This window comes from Podarcis filfolensis, assembly GCF_964270895.1.
Source record: "Podarcis filfolensis genome assembly, chromosome: 18".
Taxonomy (NCBI): domain Eukaryota; kingdom Metazoa; phylum Chordata; class Lepidosauria; order Squamata; family Lacertidae; genus Podarcis; species Podarcis filfolensis.
The window spans coordinates 9,134,559-9,161,029 of record NC_139622.1 but is presented as its reverse complement, the minus strand read 5'-3'; the positions used below and the strand labels follow the sequence as shown (position 1 = coordinate 9,161,029).

Genomic DNA, 26,471 nt, shown 5'->3' with positions numbered 1-26,471 from the left:
GGGCCAGACAGCCCCAGGAAAAGCAGACAGAAGGACGTGCGAGGAAAGGCCAAATAGGTCTCGAACGCTTTGCAGAATGGTGCATCGTGTTTTGAAATGAAATCCCACCCGGCAGAAAAGTGAGGAGAAAGGGAATGGCGAAAGTCGTTCCGAGGCAAAGGCAGAACAGCATCGTAAGGACAGAAGACGAGCCCTGATGGATCAACGACCCATCTGGACCAACATCCTGTTCTTAAAGTGGCTGGACCGCAAACAGGATTCAGGCACACATGGGCACATTCCCCTTCTGTGGTTTCTGGAAGCGCCGCTGCTGTGGACACGGGGCAAAGCCATCGTGGCTTAGCCATCAACAGCCCTTGAATTTGTATGTTGGTATCTATCAGGGACGCGGGTGGCACTGTGGGTTAAACCACAGAGCCTACGACTTGCAGATCTGAAGGTCGGCGGTTCAAATCCCCGCAGTGACGGGGTGAGCTCCCATTGCTCGGTCCCTGCTCCTGCCAACCTTGCAGTTCGAAAGCACGAAGTGCAAGTAGATCAATAGGTACCGCTCCGGCGGGAAGGTAAACGGCATTTCCGTGCGCTGCTCTGGTTCGCCAGAAGCGGCTTAGTCCTGCTGGCCACATGACTCGGAAGCTGTACGCCGGCTCCCTCGGCCAGTAAAGCGAGATGAGTGCCACAACCCCAGAGTCGGCCACGACTGGACCTAATGGTCAGGGGTCCCTTTACCTTTATCTATCTGCCTTGAGAGGCAATGGGGTTCACCTCCAGGGGTGAAGTCAAACCGCTGTGCTAGCAGCACTCAAGCGACCTCCCCTGGGCAGCGCGTCTGGAGGTCCTGGACTACCCAGATGACAGGACCACCCCCTCTCTGCCTCAAAGATGGGGGTCCGAAGGAAAGCAGAGCGAGACGTTTGGCACCAGCTTGGCTGCAGCAGTTGCCAGAAGGAGGTGTACAAGGCGCCATCAAACCACTCCAGATTTGTGTAGGGTTTACAACTGTTAACGGAGAAATCTGACAAAAAAACCAAGGACACCAGCCAGGAATACCAGAGCAAAACAGCAGCCAGTAGGCTTGGTCTTGATTGAAGACTGTCGCGACAGGACTCCCACCTGCCACAAGGTGGAACAAGATGGAAGCCCCGAACAAAAGAGAACCCAAACTTTTATTAGCTGCTAATCCCCATGTTACATCCTCTCCAAACTAGATCACTCATACATCACGGTTACATCATGAAAGTGGAGGTCTGGTGGCAGTAATCTGGCTCGATCTTTTGCTAAAGTGCTCAGCCCCAGCTCAGCTTCTGGCAGCCTCACAGTTTAGGGGAGTTAGAACAATAAAACAATGAGATAAAACAATACCGTGGTACCTCGGGTTACAGACGCTTCAGGTTACAGACTCCGCTAACCCAGAAATAGTACCTCAGGTTAAGAACTTTGCTTCAGGATGAGAACAGAAATCGTGCCACGGCGGCAGCAGGAGGCCCTATTAGCTAAAGTGGTGCTTCGGGTTAAGAACAGTTTCAGGTTAAGAACGGACCTCCGGAACGAATTAAGTACTTAACCACTGTAAATTAAAACAACAAAACGTAGCACTAAAAGGTGTTAAGAAATAAAATGGGAGAGTATAAAAACAAATTCTAAGGGTTGGTTATAGAGAAGAAACTTGCCTTAGCGTCGGCCTTAGAGCTCAAAACCCTGCTTCAAACCTTCCTCTAGCTTGGTAGCTGTGGGTTAAACCACAGAGCCTAGGACTCACCGACCGGAAGGTCGGCAGTTCGAATCCCCACGATGACGGGGTGAGCTCCCGTTGCTCGGTCCCTGCTCCTGCCCACCTAGCAGTTCGAAAGCATGTCAAAGTGCAAGTAGATGAATAGGTACCGCTCCGGCGGGAAGGTAAACGGCATTTCCGTGCGCTGCTCTGGTTTCGCCAGAAGCGGCTCAGTCCTGCTGGCCACATGACCCGGAAAAACTGTCTGCGGACAAACGCTGGCTCCCTCGGCCAGTAAAGCGAGTTGAGCGCTGCAACCCCAGAGTCGTTTGCGACTAGACTTAACGGTCAGGGGTCCTTTACCTTTTTTTTTTAAGCTTGGTAGCTGCCCCTGCAGGAGTGAGTTACGTAGTTTATGCACCGCATGAAGTTCTACATTATTTTTTGTATCCCTTCCGCACACTTAAAGATCTGCATGGTTGTCTCCACCCCGTCGCATCATTTAAGCGCCACAATAACCCTGCAGAGTAGGTCAGGCTGAGAGGATGTGAGCAGCTAGCCTAGTTCTTTACTCCAGATGTTTTCAGACAGCAGCTGCCACTATCCCCAGCTTGAACTCGAAACATCTGGATATTGTTCAGTTGGGGAAGGTGGTTCTAACCACTACACCTCCCCGATTTCAGAACGCGAGCTCCCGTTCTGTCAAGGATGTAAACTGGAGAGCAAGGTCAACGTTGGTCCTCCGGCACAGATTTGCAAGCCACTTCCGCTCAGTTTTGCTGTCTGGAAAATGGGTACCCAAGCCCGAGAATAGCCTGCCCCATGGGGCTGCTTTAAGGGCCAATGCAAGGCTGAAATGCTCTCTGCATCTAAAGCGAAATATTCACAACTGATTCCCTGCTTCCCCATCCAGACACCACTTCCACTTAATTTTTTATTTTAAAAAAATGCCTTCATGCATTTGCATATGAAATTAGGCTGCTCTGCATCCCGGGACCTGAGTATTATGGGCTGTGACACTAATACTATTTCGCCCTCTTTCTTGAGCATGGGCAGCCTAAATTAGAAGCCTCTCCGGCGGCAAAATGGGGAGGTGTGTGGGTCAGCATGGAAATTCTGGGTCGCATCAGGCCGCAGTCTTAACCCACGGAGGCAGCCTAAGCATTTGGGCAGAAATCTCCTCCATAATCTATCAGAAGAGGCAGCTCAATGAGGCTGGATGTCCATCTTGGTCCAGCACCCTGTTCTCATAGCGGCCAAACAGTTGCCCCGGCTGGCATTGGATATACAGTGGTACCTCTAGTTACGAACTTAATTCGTTCCGGAGGTTCGTTCTTAACCTGAAATTGTTCTTAACCCATAGCTGTCAAGTGTCCCTTATTTGGCGGGAAAGTCCCTTATCCCAGCGCCATGTCCCGCTGCTGTCCCTTATTGATGAGGCTTCGTTTGGCTGCTGGCTGGGCTTTCTGCCTTTGGCTCGGAGGGGCTCAGAAGTTGAACATAACCTGTGCCCGGAAAATCCCTTATTTTGGCTGCTGATCCCTTATTTCCGAGGCTGCTGGTCCCTTATTTTCAAATCTGTAAGTTGACAGCTATGTGTCTTAACCTGAAGCACCACTTTAGCTAATGGGGTCTCCTGCTGCTGCTGCTGCTGCACGATTTCTGTTCTCACCCTGAAGCAAAGTTCTTAACCTGAGGTACTATTTGTGGGTTAGCGGAGTCTGCAACCTGAAGTGTATGTAACCCGAGGTACCACTGTATAAACTAATCGCCAAATAGCACCTTAAACCTGGGTTACGGTCGCCATAATGGAAAGTCGAGGCACCATTTTTTTTTAAAAAAGCACCATTTCTTCCATCCCCCTGCACTTTTGACCTTCATTCCCACCTCCTCCTTTCTTCCCATTTATTCTTCCTTTCTCTCCTTCCTTCTGCTTAACCTTCTTGCCTCCCTCTTTCCTTCCCTCCTGTTCCTTCCTTCTTCACCATCTCCCTTCTCCCCTTTGCCCCTTCTCTCTGACCTCCCTCCCTTTCCTCCTCCCTCCCGTACTCTCTTGACCTTCCTCCCCTCCTTGACCTTCCTCCCCATCATTCCTACCATTACACTCCACTCCTTCCCCCCTCTCTGTTTGACCTCCCTCCCATCCCTCTCCCTTTACCCCTCCCCTCCTTCCCTCTCTCTTGACCTCCCCTCCTCTCCATCTTTTGCCCCTGTCCCCCTCTGTTTGACCTCCCTCTCCCCTCTTGACCCTACTCTTCCTTCTCTCCCCCATCCTTTGTCCTTGTCCCTGCTTGACCTTCCCCTTCTCTCCATCCTTTTGCCCTTGTCTCCCTGCCCCGTTTGGCTTTTCTCTTCCTCCCCCCTCTTGACCTCCCCCTCCCTCCACTTCTCTCCCCTCCCCCGTTTGACCTTCCTCCCCTCCCCCTCTCTCTTGACCTTCCCTCCCTCCCCTCCCCCTCCACCCTTTGCCCTTCTTTCCCCCCTCTCTCTTTGACCTTCCTCCCCTCCCCCTGTTTGACCTACCTTCCCTCCCCCCTCTCTCTTGACCTTCCACTCCCTCCTCTTCTCCCCCCTCCCTCCTTTGCCCTTCTCTCCCCCTCTCTCTTTGACCTTCCCCTTCCTCCCTCCCCCTCTCTCTTGACCTCCCCTCCCTCCCCTTCTCTCCCCTCCCCCCTCTATTTGACCTTTCTCCCCTCCCCCTTCTCTCCCCTCCCCCTTTTGACCTTCCTCCCCTCCCCCTCTCTCTTGACCTCCCCTTCCCTCCCCTCCCCTCCATCCTTTGCCCTTCTCTCCCCCCTCTGTTTGACCTTCCCCTTCCTCCCCTCCCCCCTCTCTTGACCTTCCCCTCCCTCCCCATCTCTCCCCAACCCTCCCTCTCCATCCTTTGCCCTTCTCTCCCCCCTCTGTTTGACCTTCCCCTTCCTCCCCTCCCCCCTCTCTTGACCTTCCCCTCCCTCCCCATCTCTCCCCAACCCTCCCTCTCCATCCTTTGCCCTTCTCTCCCCCCCCTCTTTGCCCTCCCTCTTCCTCCCCGCCCCCCTCTCTTGACCTCCCTCTCCCCTCCCCTCCCTCTCCATCCTTTGCCCTTGTCCCCCCTCCCTCTCTTTGACCTTCCCCTTCCTCTTCCTCCCTCCCTCCCCCCTCCCCTGCCAGCCAGCCCCTCCCCCGGCCCTCGACGCTCCTCCTCCCCTCCCCTCCCCGTCTCTGCCTCTCCTCCCCGCTCTCCTCCGCCGTCGCCGCCGCTGCAGCAGCAGCAGCAGCAGCCGAGGGGCTGGTGGGGCTGGCTTGCGCGGCGGGTCCAGCATGCGGACGGGCGGCGGCGGCGGAGGCGGCGGCGGCGGGGCGCGCACTGCCGCAGCATCCGCAGCATCCGCAGCATCCTCGGGCTGCGCCTCTCCGGCCGCGTCCTCGCCGGCGGCGTCTCCGGCCTCGAAGGGGCGGCTGCTGTCCCTGCGCGGAGGCGGCATGGGCAGCCGCGCCGGCAAGGGGGGCTCCCCCAACGGAGAGTGCCGTCGGGGGGGCGGCGAGGAGGGCGTCGGCGGCCCCGATCCGGCGCCCTCCTCCCAGCCCAAGGTCTCCTTCTCCTGCAGCGCCGACGGCTCCCCCAAGGCGGCCGAGGAAGGGGCGTCATCGGGGGCGGCGGGCGCCCCGTCGGAGGGCGAGCCGGGCGGCAGCCAGGCCAGCTTCATGCAGCGCCAGTTCAGCGCCATGCTCCAGCCGGGCGTCAACAAGTTCTCGCTGCGGATGTTCGGCTCGCAGAAGGCCGTCGAGCGGGAGCAGGAGCGGGTCAAGTCCGCCGGAGCCTGGATCATCCACCCCTACAGCGATTTCAGGCGAGTGGGCCGCCTTCCCTCCGCCCCTGGCCGGGGAGTGGACTCACCTGTGTGGGTGGGAAGGGGACTCACCTGGGGTGACTCACCTGCGATTTGGGGAAACAGGGAAGGGGGGTCTGGGTTAGCTTGCCATGGGGAGACATACCTGCGGTGATTTCAGGCCAGTGGGCCTTTTCCCCTTGACCCCTGGCCCTCACCTGTGTGGGGAACTCACCTGGGGGGTGGGTACTAGCTGCAGAGAGGCGAAGCACCTAAGGGGAACTGTCCTTGCCAGGAGGGGTTAGAAACCAACAGGGATTTTAGGCAAGCTTACAGCGCGCCCTGGGGTGACTCACCTGCGATTTGGAGGAAGGGGGATACATACCTTGCCATGGGGATACATACCTGCAGTGATTTCAGGCCAGTGGGCCTTTTCCCCTTGACCCCTGGTCCTCATCTGTGTGGGGAACTCACCTGGGGGGATGGGTACTAGCTGCACAGAGGCGAAGCACCTGAGGGGAACTGTCCTTGCCAGGAGGGGTTAGAAACCTACAGGGATTTTAGGCAAGCTTGCTCGCGCCCTGGGGTGACTCACCTGCGATTTGGAGAAACGGCGGGGGGGGGGGGTCCTGGTTACCTTGCCTGGGTTACCTGCGGTGATTTCAGGCAAGTGGGGGGGGATCGGGGGTAACTTACCCCTGGGGTAACTCACCCCTGGGGTAACTCACCTGCGATTTGGAGAAATGGGACAGGGGTCTGGGTTACCTTGCCTTGGGGAAACTACCTGCAGTGGTTTCAGGAAAGTGGGAGGGATCGGGCGTAACTCACTCCTGGGGTAACTCACCCCTGGGGTAACTTACCTGCGATTTGGAGAAACAGGGAATGGGGCTCTGGGTTACCTTGCCTTGGGGATAACTACCTGCAGTGATTTCAGGCAAGTGAGGTAGATTGGGGGTAACTCACTCCTGGGGTAACTCACCCCTGGGGTAACTCACCCCTGGGGGGTGCTACCTTCAGCAATTTGGGGGAACTGGGTGGTGGTGGTCTGGGGTAACTAGCCTCAGGGATAACTACCTGTAATGATTTCAGGCAAGTGGGGGGGATCGGGGGTAATTCACCCCGGGGGAACTCACTCCCGGGGTAACTCACCTGGGGGGGGGTTGCTACCTTCAGCGATTTGGGGAAACAGGGTGGTCGTCTCAGGGATAACTACCTGCAGTGATTTCAGGCAAGTGGGGGAGATCAGGGGTAACTCACCCGTGGGGTAACTTATCTCATGGGGGAACTACCTGCAGAGAATTGGGGCTAGTGACGGAGTGGGGGGGGATCTCCTTCGGAGGGGGGGGTAAGCAACTGCAGCAAATTTCAGGCAATTTGGCTAACTCACCTTGGGGTAACTACCTTGCGATTTGGGGGAAGAGGCGGTTTTTGTAGTAATGCATATTGGGGGGTAGGGCGTTAACTACCTGCCGCTTTTTTTGGGCTGTGAAGCAGGGGAGACCTAGGGTATGTAAACTTGGGGGGAACATACTTAGGGGGGGTAACTGCCGCAGGGTAGTTGCCTCTGGTTGGTCCTGACAGTGAGCCTTAAGGCAATTTTAGGCAAGGACAGGGATTCTCTGCCGCCCCCCCCCCTCCAGCAAGGGAGGAAATAATTCAGGGGTAACTACTTTGTCTAGGGACAGAAAACCCTATACAATATGTACTTGAATATATCTGTCACACAGCAAATTCAGGCCTAGCAAGGGTTTTTCCCCACTCCTTCCCCCCCCCCCCCGAATTGAGGGAGGAGCAACTGGGGTAACTAACCCAAAGTAACTACCTCAGTTAGGGACGGAGGGAGATATTCAGCGTGGCCGAGGCGTCATGGAGAAATCTGGGCTGGATCCCACTGTGGCAAGGTCTCTCGGGGGTGGGAGAGAGGTAGAAATTCTTGCGGGGGGGGGTAGTGACAGAGGATCACTTTTCCTGCTGGAAATACCTGTTGTGAGTTGGGGAAAATGCCAATGGAAAACCTGGCAACTCTGGGGTAACTACCTCGGGGTTACAGATGAGCCAGGGCTTTGTACTGATCGAACGGCGCAAGGAGATTTCCGGCCAGTCAAAATTTAGGGGGTTAAATTGGGTGGAGGATCTGGGGGGGGGCAGCAAAAGAGGAAGGGTGGTTATTTGAGGGCAACTGCCTTGGTGGCAGTAATCTGGGGTAACTACCTCTGGAGAGGGGGGGGTGAGTGGTGGAAAAGATGGCAATTTGACTCCCTAAGTGGTGGGGAATGTTTTGTACCACCAGTCACCCCCGTGGGTGATTTAAGGCAGGGAATGGGGGGGGGCAGAGCTGGCTGGGTGAGGTTAACTACCCTGGAGGGGTAGCATCGAGGGGTAAGGCTCATAAGGATCGATGCCATAAGCCGGCCATGATGGGGGATTTCTTCGGCTGTTTCATTTCTTATTACGGCTCCTCCAGGGATCTACTCTGGGGGATCTTTAGGGTGGGGGCTCAAAGGCAGTTCCCACCAGGGTGGGGGGCCGGGTCGTCCTTTTTCTAGGGAGCAGAGAAATGCCAATTTTGAGGCAATGGGGACAGGTTCAAAAATGCACCTCTCCCTTTAGTGATTTAAGGCTTCGCTTTTATTCAGGAGTGGGGAGACAAGAGTTGGCAGTTCAAGGCAGTGATTTTTTTTGGGGGGGGGCGGATCCAATGCGCGTCGACTTGAAAGCAACCCCCTCTCCCCTACCCTTGCGTAGGCAAGTCTGTTTTAGGATTGCTCGCCTCCAAAGTTAATAATCAGCCAGTATAATCTGGCCACTGCTTGTAGACTGTAAGGCAGGGGTGTGTGTGTGTGTGGAAGAGCCTTTGGCCTGCTGGGTGCTGCTGAACTACAACTCCCACCAGCGCCCAGCGATGATGGGAGTTGTAGTTCAGGAACATCTTTTGGGGGGGCAGAGGTTCCCCAGAGCCTAGACTAGATGAGCCTTGGAGTTCCCTCCCAACTTGATGGTTCTAGATTCTTCAACCGTCCAGTGGTTTGAGGGGAGGGGGACGTTGTTTAGGGTTCAAGGGCAGTGCAAGGTGCCTTTCTATGGGGTGGGATAACCTTGGAGGGTCGTTTCCCCCCTTCAAAGGGTGTGTGTGTATGTGGAAATATTCGTGAGATGTTAAAGGTTGAAACCCTGAAGCTGATTGAGTTCAGCTCCACACAGCGACCTTCTGCGCAGAACGTGGTATTTGCACTGAAAATGACTTTGCAAAATTCTTCATTTAACTCCAAGAAGCTCTGCTGGGGTGGGGGTGGGGCGTTGGCAGGTGTGGGGTCACCTCTTAAGCCTCTCTGTGGGAGACAAGCCTCTAGAGAAGTACGGTAGGGGTACTTCTGGGGTATGGAGCCGCCAATCACCTTTCCAGAGGCAGAAAACGGGAGTAAGCCTGGGGTAACAGAGCCCGGGAGTTGTGTCTGTTTACCCCCCTTCCACCCCAAGGTAGCTGGTTCACTCTCTGAAACCATTAAAAGAGGAAAATCAACCTTTGCCCACCAACCCAATGTCCGATTCCACCTCTGGGATTTGTGGAGGGTCAGTTTGAAGCGCTCCGGAGTTTGTGCAACTATTTAAAGGTAAAGGGACCCCTGACCGTTAGGTCCAGTCATGGCCGACTCTGGGGTTGCGGCGCTCATCTCGCTTTACTGGCTGAGGGAGCCGGCGTACAGCTTCCGGGTCATGTGGCCAGCAGGACTAAGCCGCGGGGATTCGAACCGCCGACCTTCTGATCGGCAAGCCCTAGGCTCTGTGGTTTAGACCACAGCGCCACCCGCGTCCCATTTAGGAACAGTTAAAAGGTAAAGGAACTCCTGACCATTAGGTCCAGTGGTGGCCGACTCTGGGGTTGCGGTGCTCATCTCGCTTTATTGGCCGAGGGAGCCGGCGTACAGCTTCCGGGTCATGTGGCCAGCAGGACTAAGCCGCTTCTGGCGAACCAGAGCAGCGCACGGAAACGCCGTTTACCTTCCCGCCGGAGCCGTACCTATTTATCTACTTGCACTGGCGTGCTTTCAAACTGCTAGGTTGGCAGGAGCAGGGACCAAGCAACGGGAGCTCACCCCATCACGGGGATTTGAACCGCCGACCTTCTGATCGGCAAGCCCTAGGCTCTGTTGTTTAACCCACAGCGCGACCTGCGTCCCTGGGCAACTATTTAGGGAGACCCAAAAACGGCAGGTTGGGGGAGGGCGGAGAGGGGAGGGGAAGCAGCTAGCCACGAGGTTTGGGGACGAAAACGACTTGGTGGTCTTAACCGCACCTTCGATGTCCTTCAAAACAGGTGTTTTTTTTGCTGCAATCGGTTGTAACGCTGGAAGAGGACCCCAAAAAGGGTTGTTTGCCAGCAGAGATTTGCCGAGAGCACACCGGCTGAAATTAGCTGGCTGCTATTTTCAACCGGTCTGCTCTGAGCAGGGCCTGATGTTGGAGACAGCTCCAGGAATCCGACCCAGATTTAATTTATTTATTCTATATCCACCTCCTCTCCCCCCCGCCCCCGCTAAAGATCTTTTAATCTCCACAACAACCCTGTGAGGTAGACTAGGCCTAGAGAAATGGCAAGTCCCCCCCCCCAAGGTCACACTCAGCGAACTTCATGGCCGGGTGAAGGGGGGAGAGATTTGAACCCTGGTCTCCCAAGTCATTTCCAATCACCCCACATATATATTTTTTATTTGGGGGGGCTGTAAAGCTGGACGACCCCTGCAGCGATTTTGGGGTGCTGACCCAACCCAAACAATCAACTTCAGATTTTGGGTCCCTGCAACTTCCCTGCAAGTGTTTGTGTGTGGGGGAAAAAGATCTCTCACCCCTTTCTTAATAGTTTTGAAGTTTTACGATGAGGTGGGGGGCAATATCTAGTTTTTTGTGTGTCTGTTTATCAATTACCTGTGTGTATTAATCCTTGTTATTTTGTTGGGTTGGGGGGGCGAGATATGTTAGGGCAGCTATGCAAGGAAATAGCGACTTTCCTGAGTTCCTTCTGTTGTTATGAGAAATTGGGGTGCCCACCGGGCGATGACTTTGGGGGCAGATCCCCCCTGGGCCCCCTCTTCAACCGAAGGCTCTGGCGGGGAGGGGGGGCACCTTCCCAAATGTGCCCCCCCTCCCAAGGACCGGCTGGCTGGGGATGAGGATGGAGGGAGACCTTTGAAATCAAGCTCTGCATCCCATAACCGGCAAGGTTCGGGTCTGGGGTGGGGGGGCTGTTTGAGGAAGAAGCTGGATTGACACTCGAGTAACACCAAAGGAAGGAAATGACTCGGTGTGTGGATTTGGGGGGGCGGGGGGCGACTTTACCGGGTCTGGGAGGGGGTCCCTCACCGTGACTCGAATTGGCCAGCAGGGGGGAAAAATGTGCATTTCATTTTTTTGGGTTTTTAAAGGCTTGAATTAGGATAAAAGGTTATCTCTCTTTCTCCCGCCCCCCCATCCTATCTCCCCGGGACCTATGCGTCTTCCTTCTCCCACCCCCCTCTGTTTTTGGTACCCTTCTGAGCCCCCACCCCTCCCCCAAATTTGGAGAGATCAGGATGCTTGAAAGGGCACCTTGAGATGTTCAGAGGGAAGATGCTGTCTGAGATCATGTATTTGGGGGTGGCAGAAACGAGCTGCTATATTTTTCCCCTTCCTGTATCTGCACCACTATAGATATGTGTCTGATAACTAATCTCACCCCCCCCACACACACACCCGGCCCTCCCCAGTTTTCTGGATCTCTGACACTCCCCACAATTTGGGAAACGCAACAGCCCCTTTATAGAATAAGCAGTTGCCTGGGGGGACTGGGGGGGAGAGAATCCATCTTGAACAAGGATGTTCATTTTGTCCGTCCCCCCCCCTTGTATTTTTTTTTTCTGTGCGTGCTTCCCGTCCTTGAGGTTGTGTGTTGTTGTGGGGGGGGGGCAGGAGCAGGATCATAATATAACTCATCCTTTTGCAAAAAAAAAAACATGGTCAGGTGACGGATAGATTTGGGTGGTTGTGCTGTGTGTGTGTGGTTTTTTTGGGGAGGGGGGGTTGCATCTAGAGGCATTGCAGGAATGCTGATATTCCCCCTCTCATCTCAAAACCGCCCCCCCATTGCATGCTCTTAAACCACTAATCCCTGCCAAACTACATGTGTCCTTTTTTTTTTTTTTTTTTTTTGGACAGGATTGCAAAAAGACAAAGATTTATGACGCCGATTTCCTCCTAATTTCCGTGCAAAATGCCTGGGCGCCGAACTCTCAATTTGCCGGCTTTTTCTGCGGTGTGTTGCCCCCCCTTCCCTCTCTGCTCCCAGCCCCCTCCCTCCCTTCTCAGGTGTGTTTATAAACTGGATCTGGCGTGCCTTGAATTTTGGGAGGGAGACGGCGGAGCGTTGCTGCTGCGTTTTTGCAGCCAGTGGCGATGTGTCCGCCTCTGCTGAATGCTCGGGAATGTATCTGGAAAATGAGTTTGGGAGGGGGCTTTTCCGAGACTCGGGGCAGCGCCGTGCAGTGGTTAGAGCAGGTTTCAGCTGGAGATTTTGGACTGAACTGAGGCTTGAGGCTGTGCTACAGACAAGGGGGGGGGGGAGAGGCAGGGCCACGCTCTATTTCTCGATCGCATGATTCGCTAGGCGACTTTGGCCTGGCCTACCTTGCAGAGCTGTTGTGAGGATAAAAAGGACCTTGGTTCCCATGGCACTGTTTTCTTTCAAGGTAGGGCAGGGTATTGTTAGTGATTCTTTTAAAAGGTCCCCATTGCTGCATCTGATTCCTGCTGCAAAGGCACTCTGCGCATGCACAAGGAACTTAGTGGCCAAAGTTTAGTTCGATTTCATAATAATAATAATAATAAATAATAATAATAATAAACAACCCCACCCATCTGTCTGATGATGCTGATGATGATCTTGATAATAATAATAATAATTTATTACTTATACCCTTCCCATCTGGCTGGGTTTCCCCAGCCACTCTGGGCGGCTCCCAACAGAACACTAAAATACAATAACCTATTCAACACTAAAAGCTTCCCTAAACAGGGCTGCCTTCAGATGTCTTCTAAAAGTCTGGTAGTTGTTGTTCTCTTTGACATCTGGTGGGAGGGTGTTCCACAGGGCGGGCGCCACCACCAAGAAGGCCCTGTGCCTGGTTCCCTGTAACTTGGCTTCTCGCAGCGAGGGAACCATTTGAAATTGGAGCTCAGTGGAGGTGACCAGTCTCCCACCTCCCAGGCCTTACCCTGTTTATCTTCCAAAAAGTGGGGGCACCCCCCACCCCGAGACCATGCCTCTGGGAGCACATTTATGCCAGCAGGACATTGTTGGTACTGACCTTTAAAGCCCTAAATGGCCTCGGTCCAGTAGACCTGAAGGAGCGTCTCCACCCCCATCTTTCTGCCCGGACACTGAGGTCCAGCGCCGAGGGCCTTCTGGCGGTTCCCTCGCTGCGAGAAGCCAAGTTACAGGGAACCAGGCAGAGGGCCTTCTCGGTGGTGGCGCCCGCCCTGTGAAACGCCCTCCCATCAGATGTCAAAGAGAAAAATAACTACGAAACTTTTAGAAGACATCTGAAGGCAGCCTTGTTTAGGGAAGCTTTTAATGTTTAATAGGTTATTGTATTTTAGTGTTCTGTTGGAAGCCGCCCAGAGTGGCTGGGGAAACCCAGCCAGATGGGTGGGGTATAAATAAAAAATTTTTATTATTATTATTATTATTATTGAAACAGCGTGGCAGGTGCTGTATTGATGCCAGAAGGTTACTTTGCCCAGGCAGTGAACGTCCAGGTTTAAGCCTTAGTTCAGGGGCAGGGAAACCTCAGGTCTGGGAGCTGAATGCGGCCCTCCACACTTCGCCACCCGGCCCTCGAGAACTCTCCCAAAGTCACACCCCTCCCGGGTGCTGTTGCTTCACATCCACGTGTCTGAATGGGATGTGTACTCAACCTCTGCCTCTCGCTTGCCTTGGCCTTTCCCTCGAGGGCCACCTCCTTTTCTGGGCAGCGACTCAGGGGCCGCACGCCAGTGGTGGGTGGGGCCAGGTGAAGCAACAGGTGCCAAAACGACCTTTGCCCGGGAAACATCAGCGTTCAAGGGCAACACCCCTGGCTGGCAGAAAGACTCAAGGAGGGTGTGAGGAAGGCGTGGCCTAAGGGAGGGGCGTGGCCTAGGGGAGAGTCACAGGGGCCGGGTGAAGGTACAGAGGGCCGCATTCGAAACCATCCCCGAGTTTGCGACTCCCTGTTTCTGAAATCCATGTCTGTCAAACGTTAGAATCGGAAAATTTGGATCTGATCAGATGCTGAAATAAACGTTAGGGGGGTTTTTTGTGTGTAAAGATTTTCTGTTTTGATTTTATAACGGATATAAAACAGGGAGAACAGCTATGCAGGCTTCCTCAACCCCGGCCCTCCAGATGTTTTGAGACTACAGTCCCCATCATTACTGACCGCTGGTCCTGCTAGCTAGGGATCATGGGAGTTGTAGGCCAAAAACATCTGGAGGGCCGAGGTTGAGGATGCCTGAGCTATAGCAACAGATGAAAATTAAAGTATTAGGAACAGCCTTGGGTCTTGTAATGGGCAACCTCCTATGTTATGGATTCACGGGTGTGTGTGTTACTTTATTAATCCTCCCCCAGCGCTCTGTTTTGGCAGGTGTTTTTTGCAAACCACAGCTGGACGTTTCATGAGCAACCTTTCCTTTTTTTTTTTTTTTTTTGGTTAGATCGTTTTTATTAATTTTCCAATAAAAGACATCCAATTAACATATCAAATCATAATCACGAGACCCTTTCCCAGTTTTGTAGCCCTCGGGTTAAGAACTTAATTCGTTCCGGAGGTCCGTTCTTAACCTGAAACTGTTCTTAACCTGAAGCACCACTTTAGCTAATGGGGCCTCCTGCTGCTGCTGGAGCACGATTTCTGTTCTCATCCTGAAGCAAAGTTCTTAACCCGAAGTACTATTTCTGGGTTAGCGGAGTCTGTAACCTGAAGCATATGTAACCTGAGGTACCACTGTACTTTACAGGACTGTTGTCAGACTCTTCAAAATCCTGTCTGGATGACGCTGACAGAGGGTGGGAAAGTTGTGTACGGTTGCAAAGAATTACGATTATTACCCTGCAGACACGAAGCACTGATATCTGGCTCCCTGCCCAACGCTTTTTAAAATCTGATCAACGTAATAGAATCTGCTCTTAAGATGCAGATGGCTTAAATTTTTTTATTTTTTTGAAACACATCTGTCTCTCTGCAAATTGAAACGGACCAATGGGCTGGACTCTTTCTTGCACCGTCTCAGAAAGCACCATCGTTATTCACGGTTCGACGGCAGGGAGGAGGGAAGCGAATGCCAGCCTCTGGCACCCGATAAAACGTTAAATATTATTTAAAAATGCTGTCTGATTAGGAAGCAGCTCGGATAAGCGGCTGTAGCTTCTTAGAAGCCGCAAATCCACTTGAAAGCGGTGGGTGTTTTGTGTCTTATTGCAGATTGCTGCGTTGATTTTAAGGCAAGACCTAAACAGGAAAGTCTGGGATGTGCATTTGATTTAAAACGGTAGCAATATGGGCAAAGATGGACGTAATTTCTTCAGAGCCTTAGAAGCTCTAAAGCAAAGGAGTGTGGCTCCCGATAACTTTCTGATGTGGCCCTTCAGTCTCTCCCCCCCACATGCCAAACCCTCTTCTGAGCTGCACCTCTCACCAGTCCTGATTTGCAGCCCTCCCTGTGAGCAAAAGTTGCAGGGTTTTTCAATCCATCAATCAATCAATCAATGCTGATTACGGCCAGCGTACTCAAGTCAGAATTTCTGCATTTTGGACTTTTTTTAGTTTAGAGAAAAGGGGATTAAGCGGGAGGCATGCGCTGTGGCTTAAACCACAGAGCCTAGGACTTGCCGATCAGAAGGTCGGAGGTTCGAATCCCCGCCATGACGGGGTGAGCTCCCGTTGCTCGATCCCAGCTCCTGCCAACCTAGCAGTTCGAAAGCACGTCAAAGTGCAAGTAGATAAATAGGTACTGCTCCAGCGGGAAGGTAAACGGCGTTTCCATGCGCTGCTCTGGTTCGCCAGGAGCGGCTTAGTCCTGCTGGCCACATGACCCGGAAGCTGTACGCCGGCTCCCTCGGCCAGTAAAGCGAGATGAGCGCCGCAACCCCAGAGTCGGCCACGACTGGACCTAATGGTCAGGGGTCCCTTTACCTTTACCTATGACAGATGTTTATAAAAATGATCCATGGCCCACAGAAATGATCCATGACACTAAAACTCAGGGACCTGCAACGAAGCTGAATGTTGTGAGACCCAGGACGAATAAAAGTAAGCACTTACTCACTATGCGAACTATGGAACTCACTGCTGCAGGGGGCGACTTTGAAAAAGGATTAGGCAATTTCATAAGGTTATTGATGGTTATATTCTGCCTCCACCAGTTGGTTGGGGGTTTCTCTTTGGGGTCCCTGGTTGGCCACTGTGGGAGCAGGCTGCTGGGTGGTCCCGATCCGGTTGGGCGGTCTTTATTATAAGAAAGAATATTCCTGTTATTTGACTGTCAAGTATAGTTCAGGATTTTCCAGGCTTGTCTTGAAAACGATGTTTCTATTGCTTATGTATAATAAAGGAGTGCCAAATCATATAAAAATTGTATGGAGGTTCTGGTCCTCTCCAAAATCTCAAATTATATGTAATTTTCTCTGTTTTAGCTATATTAGGCAAGCGTTCAGATTTGAGCTGTTTCCCAATCCGTTGCAATTGCTTCTTTTGCTGCCAAGATAATATAGAAGGCCAAGATAATTTCTCTCCAACGTCAATCGAATGCTAGCATAGATAGCGGACCTTCACTATATTTTTGAACATAAATCTTATATCTATCCCATTTTCCCATAAATTTTTGTTTTGAATTGCCTCTCAGGCTATTTGTCAACTGTGCTGCTTGAGTTTCCTGGCTGACTCTTGTTGTTGTTGAGTCGTTTAGTCGTGTCCGACTCTTCGTGACCCCCTGGACCAGAGCATGCCAGGCCCTCCTGTCTTCCACTGCCTCCCGCAGTTTGGTCAGACTCATGCTGGTAGCTTCGAGAACACTGTCCCACCATCTGGTCCTCTGTCGTCCCCTTTTCCTTGTGCCCTCCATCTTTCCCAACATCAGGGTCTTTTCCAGGGAGTCTTCTCTTCTCATGAGGTGGCCAAAGTCTTGGAGCCTCAGCTTCAGGATCTGTCCTTCCAGTGAGCACTCAGGGCTGATTTCCTTCCGAATGGAGAGGTTGGATCTTCTTGCAGTCCATGGGACTCTCAAGAGTCTCCTCCAGCACCAGAATTCAAAAGCATCCATTCTTCGGTGATCAGCCTTCTTTATGATCCAGCTCTCACTTCCATACATCACTACTGGGAAAACCATAGCTTTAGCTATACGGACCTTTGTTGGAAACGTGATGTCTCTGCTTTTTAAGATGCTGTCTAGGTCTGTCATTGTCATTGCTTTTCTGCTTTTCTGACTCTAGTCTCCCTCAAAGCCACAGGGATGGAGGAGGCAGCGAGTCAGGCAGAAACTCTGAAGGTGATGATGCAGTGCTTAGTTAGTTGCATGCAAAGCTTTCCGGAGAAAATGCATGCAGGGGAGAAAGTGCAGGGAAACACCTGTGCAGCGCTGCGCCAACAGCTTCCACAGGCGCTCTCGGTTCTTCTTGCTCCAGTGCTGAAGCAACAGCTCCCTTATAGCTCCAAACTCTGTCTGGTACGCAGGATGAGACCCTCCCTGCCCGCAGACTGTCTGGCCAGAGTGGTGCATGCTCTGGTTATCTCCCGCTTGGACTACTGCAATGTGCTCTACGTGGGGCTCCCTTTGAAGGTGACCCGGAAACTGCAACTAATCCAGAATGTGGCAGCCAGACTGGGGACTGGGAGCGGCCGCCGAGACCATATAACACCGGTCCTGAAAGACCTACGTTGGCTCCCAGGACGTTTCCGAGCACAATTCAAAGTGTTGGTGCTGAACTTTGAAGCCTTAAATGGACAGGGGGCAGGCAGGTGTGGGGGACTCCCTGGTCCTGAATGGGGCAACTGTGCCCCCGAAGGACCAGGTGCACAGCCTGGGTGTCATTTTGGACTCACAGCTGTCCATGGAGGCGCAGGTCAATTCTGTGTCCAGGGCGGCTGCCTACCAGCTCCATCTGGTACGCAGGATGAGACCCTCCCTGCCCGCAGACTGTCTGGCCAGAGTGGTGCATGCTCTGGTTATCTCCTGCTTGGACTACTGCAATGCGCTCTATGTGGGGCTACCTTTGAAGTTGACTCAGAAACTACAATTAATCCAGAATGCGGCTGCCAGACTGGTGACTCGGAGCAGCCACCGTGACCACATAACACCGGTCTTGAAATACCTCCATTGGCTCCCAGTATGTTTCTGAGCACAATTCAAAGTGTTGGTGCTGACCTTTAAACCCCTAAACGGCCTTGGCCCAGTATCTCTGAAGGAGCGTCTCCACCCCCATCATCCAGCCCGGACACTGAGGTCCAGCTCCGAGGGCCTTCTGGCCTTCTGGCGGTTCCCTCCCTGCGAGAAGTGAAGCTACAGGGAACCAGGCAGAGGGCCATCTCGGTGGTGGCTCCCTCCCTGTGGAACACCCTCCCACCAGATGTCAAAGAGATAAACAACTACCTGACATTCAGAAGACATCTTAAGGCAGCCCTGTTCAGGGAAGTTTTTAATATGTAACGCCGTACTGTTTTTAACACTTGATTGGGAGCCGCCCAGAGTGGCTGGGGAAACTCAGCCAGATGGGCGGGGTATAAATAATTAATTATTATTACTATTATTATTATTATTAATCATTTCACGCTGCAACCGTAGCTTCTATCCACCGCCCAGCCCCCGTGCAATATGATCCACTTCCCTGCTGTTGAAACGCTAGGAGGATTTATCGATTTAATGTTTTTTATGAATTTTGCATGGTTTATTAGTTGAGGCCGTGTTGCAGTTGTCCTGCCATTGTTCTTCCCAAGGTGTTGAGCTGAGATGCTTCCGGAGGCATCTCTCTGGGTATTCAGGGATTCGCTTAAAGCAAAGTGCACCATTAATTCAGACTTGTGGAAGTTAATGGGCATCTTTGGGTCCATTAACTTCAATGGGTAGAGCTCAGTTGGGCCCAACTCTGCCACTGGGTACTTTGTCATGCTGCATTAGCTTATGGGAACATAAGAGAACACATTGTCAAGTGGAAGTTTGTAGGAAAAAGCAGCTCTCCCTACTTGCCTATTCAGAGAGATGTCTTCTCCCGGCAGTGTACAACATAGCTATTGTGGCATGTAGCCATGGTGTCTTGAGAAAGCTGGCAGTAAATTGCACAATGTAAATGGAGTTAGCTCTTTATTAGCAAAAGCAGGATCAGGGATAATGAGTGCGGCAATTCTTCTACAGTAGGTCTTGCCCTCCACGTAGCAGTTGCTGAGACCATAGCTGTCAACTTTTTCCTTTTTTGCGAGGAATCCTATTCAGAATAAGGGTTTGTGGTTGTTGTTATTTAGTCGTTTAGTCGTGTCCGACTCTTCGTGACCCCCTGGACCAGAGCACGCCAGGCCCTCCTGTCTTCCACTGCCTCCCGCAGTTTGGTCAGACTCATGTTTGTAGCTTCGAGAACACTGTCCCACCCTGTAACGGGGTGAGCTCCCGTTGCTCGGTCCCTGCTCCTGCCAACCTAGCAGTTCGAAAGCACGTCAAAGTGCAAGTAGATCAATAGGTACCACTCCAGCGGGAAGATAAACGGCGTTTCCGTGCGCTGCTCTGGTTCGCCAGAAGCGGCTTAGTCCTGCTGGCCACATGACCCGGAAGCTGTATGCCGGCTCCCTCAGCCAATAAAGCGAGATGAGCGCCGCAACCCCAGAGTCGGCCACGACTGGACCTAATGGTCAGGGGTCCCTTTACCTTTACCTTTTAATCGATGAAAGTAACAGCAAACCACAATGCAGAAAATGCTACAAAACATACAAAACCACGTGAAAGGGTCAAATTGCGAAACGAAGAAGCACAACTTATAAAACTTTAAAAATAAAGCAGAACTTTGTTTTTTATAAATATATATCCCTGAACTGTTTTCCCTACTGCTGCTGCTGTTCTCAAAGTCAGAGGTGGAAATGCCATTGCCTCATGAAAAACAGAAAATCTCTCCCTTCCAGTGTTGTGATTACTTACTTTCTGGAATTTTGTTAATAAGCCTGCGCCTTTTTTGAACGGGGAATAATCGCTTGCCCTCTTATCAAGTGGTTGGGTTTTCAACAGCGACCAAAAAAGGGGCGCGAGAGCATCTTGCCTCCTCCGCTCTTAATAGCGCCGCGATAACCTGATAAGGAGGTTCCCGGCATTATCCTTTTCAGAAACCGATAGGGGATTAAGTTTTGAAGCAGCCAGGGATATGACGGATGGGTCCAGGAGGGGAAAAATCATTCACCATAGTGAAGAAATTATATCAAGATCAGGGCCAGATTTCGGTTTGATGAGGCCCTCAGCTATTGAATAATAATAATAATAATAATAATAATAATAATAATAATAATAATTTATTTATACCCTGCCCATCTGGCTGGGATTCCCCAGCCGCTCTGGGCGGCTTCCAAAAAAAATATTAAAATACTGTAATACATGAAACATTAAAAGCTTCCCTGAACAGGGCTGCCTTCAGATGTCTTCTAAAAGTCTGGTAGTTGTTGTTCTCTTTGACATCTGATGGGAGGGCGTTCCACAGGGCGGGCGCCACCACCGAGAAGGCCTTCTGACTGGTTCCCTGTAACTTGGCTTTTCGCAGCGAGGGAACCGCCAGAAGGCCCTCGGCGCTGGACCTCAGTGTCCGGGCAGAACGATAGAGGTGGAGACGCTCCTTCAGATATACTGGACCGAGGCCATTTAGGGCTTTAAAGGTCAGCACCAACACTTTGAATTGTGCTCGGAAACGTACTGGGAGCCAATGTAGGTCTTTCAGGACCGGTGTTATGTGGTCTTGGCGGCCGCTCCCAGTGCCCAGTCTAGCTGCCGCATTCTGGATTAATTGCAGTTTCCGGGTCACCTTCAAAGGTAGCCCCACGTAGAGCACATTGCAGTAGTCCAAGCGGGAGATAACCAGAGCATGCGCCACTCTGGCGAGACAGTCTGCGAGCAGATGGGGTCTCAGCCTATGTACCAGATGGAGCTGGTAAACAGCTGCCCTGGACACAGATTTGACCTATTCCTCCATGGACAGCAGTGAGTCCAAAATGACTCCCAGGCTGCGCACCTGGTCCTTCAGGGGCACAGTTACCCCATTCAGGACCAGGGAATCCTCCACACCTGCCCGCCTCCTGCCCCCCAAAAACAGTACGGTAATGGGGCCCTTTATATGTCCAGCTGTCCTTTGCCAACAACAAATTGCCGCTGTTTTTGTGTGTTGAATATATGCTATATGGTAATTGATGGACCTTATAGGTATCTCAAGCCATTTGCACATCACAAAATATAAAATTTATCAAAGCCGTTGTTGAACTGAAGTACGGCTGACTGCCATGGGGTTTAACTTCCTGAGAACCTTGGTTTAATTTTTTATTATTAAATCTTATTTCTAGTCATGATTGCAGCAGTGCTCGCTCACATCTTGAAAACGAGCGTTAGAGGTGGGTGGACTTTTCACCGGACTTCCTTTGTTCAGGAAGTGTAAAGCTACAGTCTGTTGCCCTGTAACAAAGATGACTTTGTGTCCATTTTACAGAGGGTGATACTGAGGCCGAGAGAGTAATTGTGGGAGCCCAGATATAATGAGTTCCTGCTGGAAGGACTGAAACTCAGGTTTTCAGATTCCAAGCACTGAAGTGAAACATTCAGGGGTTTAAAAACTCCCACCCCTGGACTTGGATAGGCTGGCTGCGGTGATGGTAAGGAACTCTGCACATACTCAGAGGTGGATTTGCATGTCGCTGAGTTACAGCAGGGAAAATACCTTCCATCCAGTCTGTCTTTGTTTGTTGGTTGATTTTAGGACTAGAGTTTTTAACTGCAATCTAAAGCACTTCAATGTTGCTAAGAGCTGTGCAGAAATAGCCTCTGTTTTTTTTATATCAGGCTGACATAAAGGACAATAAAGTGAGGGGAAGTGCATTGTACACTGTCCATTCATTATGGCTGCGATTTAAAATACACTTGTTGTTGTTTAGTCGTTTAGTCGTGTCCGACTCTTCGTGACCCCCTGGACCAGAGCACGCCAGGCCCTCCTGTCTTCCACTGCCTCCCGCAGTTTGGTCAAACTCATGTTCGTAGCTTCGATAACACTGTCCCACCATCTCGTCCTCTGTCGTCCCCTTCTCCTTGTGCCCTCCATCTTTCCCAACATCAGGGTCTTTTCCAGGGAGTCTTCTCTTCTCCTGAGGTGGCCAAAGTCTTGGAGCCTCAGCTTCAGGATCTGTCCTTCCAGTGAGCACTCAGGGCTGATTTCCTTCAGAATGGATAGTTTTGATCTTCTTGCAGTCCATGGGACTCTCAAGGGTCTCCTCCAGCACCAGAATTCAAAAGCATCAATACACTTACAAGTGTGTAAGTCCCGTTGAATTTAGTGGGACTTGACATCTGAGTAAACGGGATTGCGCTATGCTTGCAATCGATCGCCAAATAGTGAAAAGCACCCTGAATTTTTTTGTGGGGGCATGGACTGTCCCTTCCCACAAAAAAATGGTTGAAAGCTGGGAACTAGTTTGGGACATTGCAAAGGAGCAGTTATCAGCTGAGACCCAGCCATCAGAAATCCTTATTCCTCAGGGTGCTGTCCGCGGTGCTGAAGATGAGCTTCAGATATAATGGTGCCTTGGTTCTCAAACGCCTTGGTACTCAAAACAAATTGGAACCCAAACACTGCAAACCTGGAAGTAAGTGTTCCGCTTTGCGAACTTTTTTCGGAAGCTGAACATGCTCCGTTTTGAGTGCCACGCTTCCGTTTTGATCGTCACGGTGACGTCTGTCTGTTTTCGCTATTTATTTTGCGTTTTTTGCGGCTCTTTTTCGTTTTGCTTTTGTGACTGTGCGGAACCCAGTCCAGCTACTGATTGCTTGACTGTGTGACTGCAGTCCATTGTTTATTGCTTTCATTTTATGGATCCGTGGTCTCGTTAGATAGCAAAATTCACGTTAAGTTGCTGTTTTAGGGGTTGTTTTTAAAAGTCTGGAACGGATTGATCCATTCTGCATTACTTTCTATGGGGAAGCGCGCCTTGGTTTTGGAACACTTTGGTTTTGGAATGGACTTCTAGAACGGATTAAGTTTGAGAACCAAGGGACCACTGTACATATACTTTTACTCAGTATCAGACTCCCTTTAGTATTTATTTATCCGTTATTTCGTTTACAAGGCTGCCCACTGAGCCCCAGGGCTCCCAGTACGTTTCCGAGCACAATTCAAAATGTTGGTGCTGACCTTCATAGCCAAAAATGGCCCAGTATACCTGAAGGAGCGTCTCCACCCCCATTGTTTTGCCCAGACACTGAGGTCCATCTCCCGAGGGCCTTCTGGCGGTTCCCTCCCTGCGAGAAGCAAGGTGACAGGGAACCAGGCAGAGGGCCTTCTTGGTGGTGGCGCCCTGAAAACTGGATGGCCATAGAATCATAAAGTTGAAAAGGGGACATGAGAGTCATTGGTTCAAACCCCGGCAATGCAGGAATGTGAAGCTTCCATCTTTTCACGTGGCACTGCCACTTTCAAACTCCCTGCCTGTTCATAGCAGCCTGTACTCTTTTCGGTGCCTGCTAAAACTTTTTTCTTTAGGCAAGCTTACTCAAATATAATAATAATTTATTCCTTCTACCCCCCCCCCATCTGGCTGGGCTTCCCTAGCCACTCTGGGCGGCTCCCAACAGAATATTCTAAAGTATTCTAAAGTATTTTCTAAAGATGCTAATGTTTTGAAGGGTTCTGAGCGGTGCACAGCACCATAAAACAGAGGGACGCGAGCGATGTTGTACGGAGAAAAATGTTGGCGGTACGGGGCTTAGTTTTATGGATCACAGAAAACCTGTGCAAATAATTGAAGCTGGGCTACCGCAGCGCACTGCTCCTGGGGCAACCCTTGGAAGCCTTGCGGAATTTCACAGCGCAGCTGATGTTTTGACCGGGGACTTTTTGCAGTGCGTCTAAGGTGAAGACCACATACGGCTATCGTCCTGTCACCCGCATCGTTAAAACGATTCCATATCCCACACGGTGATAACCGCAGACAGTGTAAAAAGGAAAACTGAGAACGCTGCTTAGTAAATGAGGCTTAACGACTTAAAAATAGCAATAGTGGCGAAAGCTTCCTGGAAGGGAGAATATGATCTGTGTGCTTTGAGACAGCGGAAGGGATGTGCGAGAGAGCTATAGCAGCTGGTATTTAAAAACGGGAAGGAATAAGAACAAGAATATTCCTGTTTTACCATATGTGGCAGAGTTGTGAAGTAATCAGAAATTATTGGGAAATGATTTATAATGAACGGAAGAAGATGTTCAAGATAACTTTTTTTTGTTAAAAAGACAGAAGCTTTTTCGTTAGGTATTATAGGACAGGAATTGCCAAAAGAACAGAAGAAGCTATTCATGTATGTACCAGCGAAAAAAGAATGGCAAGTTAAACTTGTGGAATACGCAGAAATGGCAAAACGCACGGGAAGACCTAGAGACTTTAAAAAAGACATTGTAGAGAATTGGACTCCTTAGCAGGATTTGAGTAAACACTCACAACTAAGAAAACAAATATAAAGGTTAAGAAATTGCAATTTGGAAATTCATTAAGTGCAAGACATAATTGGAAAGAAAATATTGTATAAAAAATGATAAGAATATCGGAGCATTTAATTTAAAGATTAACAAAATAAGGAAAAATAAATTAAGCAGAAGTAGCAAATTTTTAAAGTGCCGAAAGGGGAAGTTGAGGGAAGTCATAGGCCGGGGGGATATTTGGATTTTTATTATTATTTTCCTTTACCTTGGGTTATAGACGCTTCAGGTTACAGACTCCGCTAACCCAGAAATAGTAACTTGGGTTAAGAACTTTGCTTCAGGATGAGAACAGAAATCGCGCAGCGGCGGCAGGAGGCCCCATTAGCTAAAGTGGTACCTCAGGTTAAGAACAGTTTCAGGTTAAGAACGGACCTCCAGAACGAATTAAGTTCTTAACCTGAGGTACCACTGTATATGATTGATATGTGGAATATTAAACTGATATACAAAGATAGATAGATAGATAGATAGATAGATAGATAGATAGATAGATAGATAGATGATAGAGATAGATAGATAGATAGATAGATAGATAGATAGATAGATAGATAGATAGAGTAAAGGGACCCCTGACTGTCAGGTCCAGTCGTGGCCGACTCTGGGGTTGCAGTGCTCATCTCGCTTTACTGGCCGAGGGAGCCGGTGTACAGCTTCCGGGTCATGTGGCCAGCAGGACTAAGCTGCTTCTGGCGAACCAGAGCAGCGCATGAAAACGGCGTTTACCTTCCCGCCGGAGCGGTACCTATTTATCTACTTGCACATTGACGTACTTTCGAACTGCTAGGTGGGCAGGAGCAGGGACCGAGCAACGGGAGCTCACCCCGTCGCGGGGATTCGAACCGCCGACCTTCCGATCGGCAAGCCCTAGGCTCTGTGGTTTAACCCACACGGGGAAAATCCGGTAGTTCTCCTTCAAGGAATGATAAGATGCTTTTAATGGGCTCCCCCCACCAGCCTCTCAAACCAGCCTGCTGCTCAAACTCTCCGCTGGCAAATCTCTCTCTCCCTCTCTCTGTGCCCTATCCTCCATCCATCTCTGGCCCTCCTTTTTCTCTGCCGCCCCCCCTCCAATCTCTGCAGCTCTGCATCCAAATAGCCACAAGGAAATTTTGCAGCAGATGAGAATCAGGGTCAGTTTACAAACTGGGGAGGTGGGGGAGAGGGAGGAAAGCTGGCCGGCCGGCTGCAGCCAGCCAGCCAGCCAAGGACAAAGCACATCCATTACGGGTCACCCCTTAAAAGATGCCGCCTGCTATTTTTTGCCTCGCGCTGGTGCAATGGGACGCTGTCTTAAATAACAAAACGTCCCTGTGGATTGGCCAGCCTGTCTTTTGTTGAGAGAGAGAGAGGTACCGATGTCTGCGGGCATAAGAAATTAAAATAGGGGTGTTTGGAGAACCGAGAGAGGCCAGAATCTCCATGGACGTCTGGTTCTGGGCGTAACCTCTCAGTGCTGACAGTGCCTCAGTTTTCCCCATCTGTTAAATGGGCTTTCAAGCCTGCAGCCAGAAATCTGCTTGTAGTTAATGCAGGAAGCAGGGGCTGGGTCGCTTCTTAAAATTTCCATTTATCCTTTGCCCCTGAATTTGGGGGCAATTCTGTGGTCTCTGGTACTCAAGTTTGGATTTGTTGTAGGAGCATGTTGTTGTTGTTTAGTCGTTTAGTCGTGTCTGACTCTTCATGACCCCTTGGACCAGAGCACGCCAGGCACTCTTTTCTTCCACTGCCTCCCACAGTTTGGTCAGACTCATGTTGGTAGCTTCGAGAACACTGTCCCACCATCTTGTCCTCTGTCGTCCCCTTCTCCTTGCGCCCTCCATCTTTCCCAACATCAGGGTCTTTTCCAGAGAGTCTTCTTTTCTCATGAGGTGGCCAAAGTCTTGGAGCCTCAGCTTCAGGATCTGTCCTTCCAGTGAGCACTCAGGGCTGATTTCCTTCCGAATGGAGAGGTTGGATCTTCTTGCAGTCCATGGGACTTTCAAGAGTCTCCTCCAGCACCAGAATTCAAAAGCATCAATTCTTTGGCGATCAGCCTTCTTTATGGTCCAGCTCTCACTTCCATACATCACTACTGGGAAAACCATAGCTTTTACTATACAGACCTTTGTTGGCAAGGTGATGTCTCTAGGAGCATGTTAGGTTCATGCTTTTGTACTTAGATTTTGGGTTTTTTAATGCTTTGGTCTTC

General features: G+C 51.0%; 1 protein-coding gene across 1 annotated transcript in view; it reads left to right on the top strand.

Moving 5' to 3' along the window:
- Window positions 1–5,080: 5,080 nt before the first annotated feature.
- Window positions 5,081–26,471, top strand: part of HCN2 (hyperpolarization activated cyclic nucleotide gated potassium and sodium channel 2) — a 47,837-nt gene continuing 26,446 nt past the window's right edge. Inside the window, exon 1 of the mRNA XM_083594456.1 lies at window positions 5,081–5,544. Within this exon, the coding sequence (XP_083450582.1) occupies window positions 5,177–5,544 (368 nt within the window). The 5' untranslated portion in view covers window positions 5,081–5,176. The remainder of the gene's footprint in view (window positions 5,545–26,471) is intronic.